Source organism: Protomyctophum parallelum, assembly GCF_964188405.1.
Source record: "Protomyctophum parallelum genome assembly, chromosome: 1".
NCBI classification, from domain to species: Eukaryota; Metazoa; Chordata; class Actinopteri; order Myctophiformes; family Myctophidae; genus Protomyctophum; species Protomyctophum parallelum.
The window spans coordinates 10,111,329-10,123,828 of NC_139697.1; the positions used below are offsets into that span (position 1 = coordinate 10,111,329).

Consider the following 12,500-nt stretch of genomic DNA (forward strand, 5'->3'; position numbering starts at 1 on the left):
GCCTGGTGGAGACACCAACTGAAACTCCCAATACCTTCGGCCTGGTGGAGACACCAACTGAACCTCCAATACCTTCTGCCTGGTGGAGACACCAACTGAACCTCCAATACCTTCTGCCTGGTGGAGACACCAACTGAACCTCCAATACCTTCTGCCTGGTGGAGACACCAGCTGAAACTCCCATACCTTCGGCCTGGTGGAGACACCAGCTGAGACTCCCATACCTTCTGCCTGGTGGAGACACCAACTGAAACTCCAATACCTTCGGCCTGGTGGAGACACCAACTGAAACTCCCATACCTTCGGCCTGGTGGAGACACCAACTGAAACTCCCATACCTTCTGCCTGGTGGAGACACCAACTGAAACTCCCATACCTTCTGCCTGGTGGAGACACCAACTGAAACTCCAATACCTTCGGCCTGGTGGAGACACCAACTGAAACTCCCATACCTTCTGCCTGGTGGAGACACCAACTGAAACTCCCATACCTTCTGCCTGGTGGAGACACCAACTGAAACTCCCATACCTTCGGCCTGGTGGAGACACCAACTGAAACTCCCATACCTTCTGCCTGGTGGAGACACCAGCTGAGACTCCCATACCTTCAGCCTGGTGGAGACACCAGCTGAGACTCCCATACCTTCAGCCTGGTGGAGACACCAGCTGAGACTCCCATACCTTCAGCCTGGTGGAGACACCAGCTGAGACTCCCATACCTTCTGCCTGGTGGAGACACCAGCTGAAACTCCCATACCTTCGGCCTGGTGGAGACACCAACTGAAACTCCCATACCTTCTGCCTGGTGGAGACACCAGCTGAAACTCCCATACCTTCGGCCTGGTGGAGACACCAACTGAAACTCCCATACCTTCAGCCTGGTGGAGACACCAGCTGAAACTCCCAATACCTTCGGCCTGGTGGAGACACCAGCTGAAACTCCCAATACCTTCGGCCTGGTGGAGACACCAGCTGAAACTCCCATACCTTCAGCCTGGTGGAGACACCAACTGAAACTCCAATACCTTCGTCCTGGTGGAGACACCAACTGAAACTCCCATACCTTCAGCCTGGTGGAGACACCAGCTGAAACTCCCATACCTTCTGCCTGGTGGAGACACCAACTGAAACTCCCATACCTTCGGCCTGGTGGAGACACCAACTGAAACTCCCATACCTTCGGCCTGGTGGAGACACCAACTGAAACTCCCATACCTTCGGCCTGGTGGAGACACCAACTGAAACTCCCATACCTTCGGCCTGGTGGAGACACCAACTGAAACTCCCAATACCTTCGGCCTGGTGGAGACACCAGCTGGAACTCCCAACTCCCAGACAGATTTAGAAGGGAACAGCATCTTGAATACTGGATGGAAGTGTAGCCCATTCTGGTGGGCTGGTGGGTACCTGATTAGAGTATATGAATCAGAATCACTGCAGGCTTACTGTACAGTATATGAATCAGAATCACTGCAGGCTTACTGTACAGTATGTCCTATAAGATTACACCACAGTACATACTAAAAGCTTCTGAGTGATTGAATATCATTTAATAGTGGTTAGATAACGTGTGTGTGTCATTTAATAGTGGTTAGATAACGTGTGTGTGTGTGTGTGTGTGTGTGTGTGTGTGTGTGTGTGTGTGTGTGTGTGTGTGTGTGTGTGTGTGTGTGTGTGTGTGTGTGTGTGTGTGTGTGTGTGTGTGTGTGCGGCGTAAGTGTGTGTGTGTTTGTGCAGAATGTGTGCTTGTGTGTGTGATAAAATAGTAGATTTTGTTTAGCAAGAGCAGAGGTTACCATATTCTGCTGTGCTTTCCACAGGCTTGTCCTATAAGACAGGACCTGTGTCTGGAAAGATGGGACACAGTAGAGTGGTTTATCATCCAGCGATTCCGGCAGACCTTTTTTGCCTTGCCTGATCGTCTAGAATCAAATCTTTAGCGCTCAGGAAATGAAAGGATGCATTAAACCAACCGCCACGGTGTGCACGAGACACATACAACTCTTTTCTGCTACGTGACATTCTCACACACAATTTTTCTGGAACTCATTTGAATGACCACATTGAAAACCTACATGTCCCCCCCCCCCCCTGGCCTCCCTCTAGGCCAGGGGTTTTCAACAGGTGGTCCGTGGAAGTATTGCGCGTGGTCCCTGACCATTCATTTAGTAATGTGTAGGAGTTGTTGATTTCTTTAAAATGTCTTTCCACTTGTTGAGAAACAGTGAACTCAATGACCTGGTGACCTATGATGACCGTCCATGTATTTATGGACAAGTTGGAGGTCAAGAAATTCAACAGAAAAGGGGAGTTGGAATCTCAAGAGGGTTGGAAGTGCATTGTCTGGTTGAGTGACAGTCATTATTATTAGGAAATTATTAGTAGTCAAGACTCAATGGGCCATTGGTTGAGAAACAGAGGGATGTATACACATGGGATGGATAGCAAGTGAAAAGCACTAATCTTAGCCCATAGCCCCACCCAACACAACGGTGGTCCCCAGGTTGATTCTAAGTCAGGGTGGTTGACCCTCGTTCACAATCAGTTGAAAACCCCTTTTCCTGCAGGAAAGTGATATTTCCACTCAAAATCTTCCAGTTCCAATTGACAGCTTGGTTTTCTGCGTACAGAATGTTTATGCCCTATAGTCAAAGGAGACAAGACACACACACGCGCGCGCACACACACACACACACACACACTTGAATAACAATGAAAAGCATGAAAAGGAATTGGTGGAAACTGGAAAGTCAGGTTCTGTGATTAATCTGTTATTGTATGCATTTTATTGGACCTTCAACCTTTCAACTCTTTTGTAAACTTCTTCTCGGTCCTGGCGTCACACGCAATTATGTGTCATCATGGGTCAAGTGCTCTTGGTCAGAAACAACAATAACTCCATCTCCAAGCTTAATATATTTTTTGGCTGGGATGAACTAATTAAAATGAGTGTGTTGTCAATGTGACCTCAAGTCCTTCCCATAACTCATGAACACAGTTTCTCTCTCTCTACCTGGAGGGAATTGCAATAAACCGTAAATGGCACAAACATTCACTTGGACTCTACTAACTGATTAGAATGTGGTGGTCAATTGTCAAAGGTTAAGATCATTGTGACCTCACAAATTACTCAACTTTCACCCCCAAAAATAATTGATCAAATTCCTTCAGAAGTGGACAGACGTGGGTGTGGAGGCACACAAGCCACGATGCGGTATTTCTAGTTAATGTTGATGATTTCATAAACGAAAACAGACATGCAGGGTTGAAGTCAAATGAACAGGACGTGAGGCACTATGAAGTCATTATCTAAGTCATTATAATCACACTGGACAACCTGTTCTTTGACTTGATAAAAGCCAGGTCTCGCATACAAATACAATCTTCATTGGATGTCGCAACTGGCCATGACTCATCAAAGAGTACTTTGAATACAGCAAGTGAATTTCACTCTGGATCAGAATGTTATTAATGCCACCTTGTGATTTCCAAAGGGAACCCAGTGTGTACTTTCAAAGCACTGTCATGCACATTGCCCACTGTTGAACACTGGAACAGGATGTTCTCGCTTGATTATTTAACAATATTTACGCTGCCCAATGATGGCTGAGAACAGCTAGGTATACCTGGGCTTTAGTTGATGTGGTGCTGTTTTTAAATTTCACTTTTATTATTTCTCACAAAGGTGGGACTATTTGTGCACAAATACTCCCTGTGGGTGTGTGGAACGCATGTGTCGGATTTGAAGTCGATTGGGCGAACGGTTCTCAAGATTATAGACGTACTTCGTACACACATACGTACACACAGAGACTTGGTGCATTTATAGATAGATTGTATCTCTTGTTAAAGTGCTCTGTTTTGTAGTTGTTTTTATTCAGTGAAGCACTTTGAGTTGCCCTGGTGTATGAAAGGTGCTGTAGAGATAAAGTTTGACCGTGTGAGATGTCCCAACTGGTTCAGCCTGCAAATGTGGCACTGACCTGCTTGCAATGTCATAGGTTGGAATCCTATGATAACCTGTGTCAAATGTCTAACCTCTCCATGCCTTTTATTTTTCACACACACACACACACACACACACACACACACACACACACACACACACACACACACACACACACACACACACACACACACACACACACACATACACACACACACACACACACACACACACACACCTTTTCTCTGTCAATGTCCACTGTACAGTCAGGAGAAACCGAAATGCTCTAAACTATTTATTTCTCTCTCTCCCCATCGCCAGGTCTCCCAGAGCAGTACTACAGTTTGACCTGGTTCCTGAGTCCTATACTGGGTTTGATGTTCACGCCTCTCATTGGATCAGCCAGTGACCGCTGCACTCTGCCATGGGGGAGGAGAAGACCTTTCATACTGGCCCTGTGCATCGGAACACTACTGGGAGTGGCACTGTTTCTCAATGGATCGCTTATCGGTGGGTGCCTGCGTTTGACTGACTGAGTGTGAGAGACAGAGAGGAGAGAGAAGAGAATGAAAACTAAATTAAGTTGGAGATTTAAAAGTCCTTGATGATCAACAGAGGATACTTTTTTTAATAGATCATATGTATATATACCACGGTGCAAAAAGCACATATAGGCCTAGTTGCTAATTATCAGACGAATATCATCTCTAATGTCAAAATGCATAGAAAGGGGCATCTGGCAGCCCAAAAATGGCCGCCCTTTAGGAATAATTGTGATTCAATAAACACTTTACAAATCACAGCATATTGAGGTAAACTAAGGACTTCAGAAAGTAAAGAAAAACAAAAGAAATGTCTGCACAGTGTCGCAGCAGCTCAAAACTACCAAATAATTTATGCTCCGTCAGTGTACTGTACACTGTTTTCGTGACTAAATTGGGTTTAAGATGAGAGATAACACAGGAGCGGGGGAGCATCATTCTCAGCCTCTCCTGGTTCTAAGAACTGTAAAACATCTGCACGCAGTGCACTGGTGTGAATGTTTTCAGTGTGTCACACCCAGTCTGACCTGCCCTCATTTGTTGTCGTCCTGATCAAATCCCGCAGCTTATCACGTCACCACCAGAATGTCATGCCAAGGTCACGTGTAACTGTAACATTACACATGACACAGGGCAATTAAACGTATTGATCACCACCTCACACAGTTAATGATCGCTGGTCTATCTATAGAAGCATTGTTCCGGACACACGTCATTAGCACCACACACACACACACACACTCACTCATGCATACACGCACGCACACACGCACGCACGCACACTAACTATACATCATTTTGCACGTTGTGACATTAACTGTGAATAATACTCACGTGCAGTCGTGCACACACAGTGACATTATGTGTGTGTGTGTTGCTACGGTGACTGTAGCCTGTACCCGACTAGAGTACGTTTCCATGGCAACAGATGACGAAGACAGCCTCCGAAGCATTGAAGAGGGCTCCTCGTCACCTCTGACCCAAAGACCCTCGTTAAACACATTACCCATTAACCCCTTTAATATACTGTACATGAACGCACAAACAGTACAGTAATACACTGCCACGTTAACCATAATACATACATACACACATGCAGTAATGTATGTAACCTTTCAGAAATGAGAAAGCATGAAAACATTACTGGTGCCCTTTGTGATGTCTACAAAATAAAATCCTTCCTTTAAATGGTAAATGGCACATTTAATCCAAAGCGATTTCTTTTTACAATGTGCATAACATTCACACACACACACACACACACACACACACACACACACACACACATTCACACATGCAAGGGCCGGCACTAACCTGCTCATATCGAGAGCAGTTAGGGGTTTCAGTGTCTTGCTCAAGGACACTTCGACAGTAACGCAGGAGCCTGGATCGAACCGGGAACCTTTCGATTCCCAAGCAACCGCTTGGGAAAGCAGCTCAGCACACTTTCTCTGGGGAGGTGGCACTCGGATCTTGTTAGGGTTGCGTGCGTGCGTGTGTGTGTGTGTGTGTGTGTGTGTGTGTGCGCGTGTGCGTGTGCGTGTGTGTGTGTGTGTACAGTCGTACACCGCGCCAGTGGGGCTAATATGGGAACGCAGCACTGACCTGTATCTGTGTGAATGAGAAAGAGGAAATAAGGAAAACAAGTGAAAGAGAGTGTGTGAGTGTGGGGGGCATGGGAACGCTGTAGTAACCTGTGTGTGTTTGTTGACATGGGAACACGGGAGCCGGCAGTTCACAGGGAAATGCTTCCTGTTTGTGCCCCCCCCCTTCTCCACCAATCACAATTCACTTCCCGTCTGTCTGCCGGGCTAGTGACTGGTGCCGCCGATCCATTGTCCCACAGACACACACACACACACAGAACGTTTACTATGAACAGTTTTTGTTTCAAACGCATAAATAGAGTTCCTGTGAGTTGGTAAAGTCATGCTACGTCAGACAGCCTCTCATATGTGTCCAGTCCACCCCACCCATCCACACACACACACACAAACACATGCTCGCGCACACACACACACGCACCCACAATAATCATGATGCGTGCCATTCTGTGGGAGTAAGGTGAGTTTCCCAGAGAGGGCAATGGGCTTGCAGACACAATGCGACAATGGCACTGCTGCTGCGCTCTGAAAAACATTATTTCATTATTTCACTGCTGCTGAGCTCTGAAAAACATTATTTCCAAAGGCTTGCGCTGTGCAACAATGGTTTGTCACTACGTTGAGCGATGAATACGTGATGTGTACAGTATTCATATCGAGACCTCGGGAGTATAGCCCTATATCTTGGGAACATGTTTCCACACAAGTAGGAATGCCAGGTGTGTTTTCAGGTAGCTTGTTGGAGGTACAGTAGGCAATACTGTGTACAGTAGTGCACTGGTTCCCAAAAAAGCACACATTTTCATGAATTAAAAACAAAATTCGGGGCTAGCAGTTAGAGCATAGCAGTGACATAAGTACATTTTGTTCCTTGAATATACTTGAAAGGTTGAGTTTTTCTCCATGAAAACAATGAAAGGCAGACAATGTTGCTGTACTGTATATATATTTTTTTATTAGGACTCATAGAATTTCCCTGAGACTCAAACCTAACATCACAGCTGCTTATACAATGGAAATGTGTTATTTTGTTGCATTCATGTTGCTGCGGTTTTATTTTAAAGACATCTTTTTGTTACTTTTTGTTATACAGGATATTTAAACATTTTAGCTGCAGACACAAAATAAATGCATTAAATACTGCATAAAGATTCTGTGAATTAAAGAAATCTGTGAAAATGATTGAAAGGGTTCCTCTGGACAGTGAACGTCAAGGTTGTTCCTCTCTCCTGTCTCCTTTAACATGTGACGAAACACACATTTTACAGATAATCTTCTATTTCTCCCTCCCTTACCTGTTAAGGCCTGGCCCTGGGTGACGAGCAGGGGAGTCAGCCAATAGGGATCGTTCTTACCGTCCTGGGGGTGGTGGTTTTGGATTTCTGCGCCGACGCCACGGAGGGACCAATCAGGGCGTACCTGCTGGATGTCGCCGACACGGAGGAACAAGACATGGCGCTCAACATCCATGCTGCTTCAGCAGGTACACATCTCACACGCACGGACATGCACACACACGCACACACACACACACACACACACACACACACACACAATTGTGTCGTTGAACACCGCACTATGAATTAAAAAGATCTGTTTGGCTTTTAGACTTGGTAAACAGAAGGTGCACAGGGCAGATATGACAAATAACTTACATAATGTAGTAACTTTATTCTATTTAAAAAAAAAAACATGAATAGTGGAAATAGCCGATCTATAAAGCATGACATTGTGACGCGTTTTGAGCTTGTAGATCTGCTATTTCCATTATTTTTGAACATTTTTGTAAATAATATGAGCATTTTTCAACATGGAAATCACACTTGTGTGAGGTGAGGGGCGCTCTTTATCATGATACATCATCACATTCCGGCCACTCACATTTGGCGTCCTCACTTTTCTGTCATTCCGGCCGATCACAATTGGCGTCCTCACTTTTCTGACCTCACTTTTTATCCTCAATATGTACTTTGCTCAATGCCAATGAAATCATGGCTATAGGGTGCTCAGCCAATCAAATCATCTTCAAAATTCACACACACACACACACACACACACACACACACACACACACACACACAAAGCTGGGCATCAAAAATAATTGTGATTAGGCGGTTATGTCATAATTGTGTGGCTGATTCACATCCTCCGTGCTGCATTAGGAGATCCACAGTGCATTAGGACACACAGAGACATGGACAGTCCTTTGTGCCTGTAGCCATCAGGCTCCACAGCCTGACCTTCATTATGAAAACTGGCTGTTCTGTTCTGAACTTCTGACCCTCGTTCTGTCTCTGGCACAGTCCGTTCTTTTGGATGACTGACTCCTGATTGACTACTGGGACAATGGACACTACAGAACATTCACATGTCTACGTATAATGAATAACTGTAACGTTCACTCATACTATATATTCATCAAGGTTCAACTTTATTGTCAGCAATACCAATACCAGTAAAAGGCACGTGGAGTCCATTGTGCGTTAAAAACCTCATACAACAGCTACTGTCTAGTGTCAAGTAATCTATGTAAAAACTATGTTCATAACTTGTTGATATTGCGGTGGTGTTCCTTGAGGAAATTAGCATTTTCAGCAAAGATGACAGACCAACCAGCAATCTGCATGTTCACTCTGCATGTACATTTTACAACAATATATTATTATTATTATATATTAGTTATAGGTCTAATATCTAGCAAGCGCTGCGGCTAGATATTAGTAAGTAGATGACGGCCTCATTCAGTTTCAGGCAGCTTAATATACCCATTGTCTTTCCCCATCCAGGCAGGCAGACAGAATCAAATCTATCTTTACTTACCAATCACAAGGTGTTTTAATCCCATGAGAGCATCTTCTCATCTTTATCTAAAACAGAGACACAGGTGTCCAGTAAGTGGTCAGTGTGACGCTTCCAGATATCATAGTGTGTCACCACGTTTCATCATTCTTAAAGCAGTTCATGCAGATAGTGATTAAGCAATATAGTGGTGTATAATCTGTTGACAATAAACAGTATTTACACAAATACATACACACCATGTATAATGTGAATATTGCATTATCATATCACCCCACAGTATTGAAATTGAAACATACTATGAATAAATGTTAAGTTAAAAAAAGAAAAATTGAAACATACTGTACTGTAGTGTACATACAGTATATTACCACCAAGTTCATCATTAACACTTTCCTGTTGAAGGCCTGTTAACAAAGGGCATATATTCATTTTTATAGTCACTGTTGACACAGTACAAACATACAGTGACATATTGCATAGAACACATGGAATACAACACAGAACCCACGCACGTGTGCGGCCACGCGCACACACACACACACACACACACGCGAACACACTGTCTCCATGTCCGCATGCACAGACTGGTCTCATTCAGACCATCAGGTACTTCATTTCCGTGAACATCACACTTGACGGAGGATCATTATTTGTACATGCTGTGTGTACTGTATGCACGTGCATAGGCTTATGCACATGGGTAGGTGTGCACATACATGTGATGATCTAGACGACTAGACTAATCATGACTCTTTCATCCCCACTTCCCGTGTGTGTGTGTGTGTGTGTGTGTGTGTGTGTGTGTGTGTGTGTGTGTGTGTGTGTGTGTGTGTGTGTGTGTGTGTGTGCAGGTCTTGGAGGTGCAGTGGGCTATGCTCTGGGGGGTCTAGACTGGACACACACCTTCCTGGGTCTGGCGTTTAAGTCTCAGGAGCAGATCTTGTTCTTCTTCGCCGCCATCCTCTTCACCATCTCTGTGGCGCTGCATCTCTTCAGCATCGAGGAGCAGCAGTACTCACCGCTGCACGACCGCATGGAACGCATGGACCAGGTACAATAACCCATTTAGACCTGACGTCGAAATTTAAGAACATGTCTTCTAAATTCTGCCAGTTTCCTGAAATGTTTCTGTATCAATGGTGCTCCATATTTCATGTCGAGCTGATTTAAAGAAGCAGAATGAATTACTATATATACATAACCTTCTGCCTTCCGTGCCTCAATGAACTATCGCTACGCTTGATTTTGTACTTTAGCTGTTGAAAAATAGCAGCAAGTGCCGCGCTACGTGCTTGTATAGATCTGCTATTTTTGAAATCTTTTTATGTATTTCACAGCAAACATTTTTTACTCAAATATTTGCTTCTGGGGGGTCCCTGGAACAACATATTTTCAGATAACTCTTTTTCAAACAAACTGTTAAGTTTGTAAGTTGTGCATCATTCATATCCATCATATCAGCATAGGGTCAAACTGGTTTTCATTTGGCAGCTTGAATTATAATAATTTGCCCATTAAAATTAATCTGCTCTACGATGAAGGAGAGTCTGGAGCCCGCCCACCCACACCCTTCGGCCAATGGCAGGGCCCTCCTGGGTACGGCCCCCCAACTGGAGATCATTGGAGAAGATGAGATGAATGACAGCTATGACTTCTTTGACCCCTACGGAGATGACCAATCAGAGCGCGGTGACATGGACTTCCTGGAGGTGGAGCTTGTTAGGAGTAAGTTTGGAGAGTCCAAAGAAAACATTTATTTCATTCATTTTCTTTCATTCACTTGTTTTCTGTCTCCCTTCATGTTTCTCTTTCTGACACAATCCTTCTTTATTTCTGTCCGTTTATCATTTATTACGGGTTGACTTTTCAGAGGCGAGGTGATGAGAAGAGGGTCTGTGCGTGTGTGCATGCGTGCCTGTGTGTGTGTGAGAGAGAGAGCGTTAACAAAGCTAATGTAGCAAACCACTGGACCCATTCAGTGTCTTAATTTATTGTGCATGTTGCGACTCGCGAGTAGGCCAAGGAAGTAACTAAGATGACGCCATAGACTAAGATCCTCAGGACGATAAAGGAATTGATCCAACTGTTTGTTTGTTGTTCTTCCTAGGTAAAAGTGACAGTGTCCTGGCCATGACGGATGCTACTCTCGACCACCTGGACCATGATGCTTTGTTTCTTCGCCATATCGAGCCGTCCATCTTTGCCGACCACCTTTCGTCCTACCACGGCTCGCCACCCAGAACTGCTTCCTTTTTCACCTCCAATCGCAGCTCTTCCCCACCCCGGCTGTCCAACCTCAGACGCAGCAGCAGCGCGGGAAGCCAAGACCTGCTTCGGCCCCACAGCAACAACCACCTGGCACCCTCGCAGCCCGCCGGCCCGCGCATCTCCCGCGTCTCCGCCTTCCTGCAGGAAATGGACGAAGACGAAGGACAGGAGGCGTTGCTGAGCAACCACCCTAACGAGCCACAGACGCCAAATGGCCGACTGTTAGCTAACGTAGCTAACGCTAACAGAACTCGCGTTAACGAGCTGAGTGAGAAAGGACAGGCCCACCGTGTTGGAATGGTCAAAGGTGAGATCTGAGGCATAGTCATATTCATATCGTATATTTTGTCTTGTATTCTTATTAACTTGTGCATTGCAACAAATGAATCAGAATAGATAGGTGATTGCTAATAACCACTTTCAACCTGGCGTTGCAATTATTCTCTCCAAAATTAGCTAAAATAGCAAATCTTCACGTTTATGACACGTTAATAGACACATTAGATTGGCTATTTTCAGTGTGTGACAGACCGTGTCTTATGGTAGAAGTGTGAAGTGTGAAGTCTGTGGCAGAGATTTTATTCAAAGCCTTCACCTTAATTACCATTTAATGACTCAAAGTCAAAGAAGATGAACAATAATGACTTGCTCTCTATCTGGGGTTAATCCGGTTAAATCATTCTCTCTGTGTCTTTCTCTCTACAGCTGCCAGCACCGGCCAGTCTCGCCGTCGGCACACGTTCTACCGGCAGCCGTCGTGCACGTTCTCGTACTACGGGCGCGTGGGGAGCCACCGCTACCGCTACCGCCGGGCCAACGCCGCCCTGCTCATCAAGTCGTCGCGCAGCATGAACGACCTGTACGAGGTGGAGACCAGGCACAGGAAGAGACGACAGAGGAACCGACATCAGAGCGGGAACACCAACTCCAGTGGAGACACCGAGAGTGAAGAGGGAGAGGTAATGGATCAATGTTAACCATGACAAAATATTCTTTCGTTTTGGGTCTGAGAGGCTAAATCTCATCAAATGGTGGTACTTGGCTCAAAAGCTGAATAAATAATAGGCCTTGATATGAAAAAGGTTGAAAACCACTGCAGTAGATGGATGAGGGAGGGGTGATGAATGGATAAATGGAGGGATTGATGGATGGATGGGAAGAAATTGATGGATTGTTATAGTAGATGGATGGATGGGTGGAGTACAGGGAGGTGGGAGAGGTTAGAGACTTGAACAGAAAGGATAAACACTAGACTTAGTATTTTAACACTTTGCCCTGCTTTCTTTCTCTCTTTCTCCTATGTCTCTCTCTCTCTCTCTCTCTCTCTCTCTCTCTGTCT

At 45.1% G+C, this 12,500-nt stretch overlaps 1 protein-coding gene across 1 annotated transcript in view; it reads left to right on the forward strand.

Moving 5' to 3' along the window:
• Positions 1-12,500, forward strand: part of LOC310869524 (solute carrier family 45 member 4-like) — a 56,805-nt gene that overhangs the window by 33,020 nt on the left and 11,285 nt on the right. Inside the window, exons 4-9 of the mRNA XM_083780303.1 lie at positions 4,267-4,455; positions 7,395-7,574; positions 9,745-9,944; positions 10,435-10,618; positions 11,001-11,468; positions 11,867-12,120. Of these exons, the coding sequence (XP_083636429.1) occupies positions 4,267-4,455; positions 7,395-7,574; positions 9,745-9,944; positions 10,435-10,618; positions 11,001-11,468; positions 11,867-12,120 (1,475 nt within the window). The remainder of the gene's footprint in view (positions 1-4,266; positions 4,456-7,394; positions 7,575-9,744; positions 9,945-10,434; positions 10,619-11,000; positions 11,469-11,866; positions 12,121-12,500) is intronic.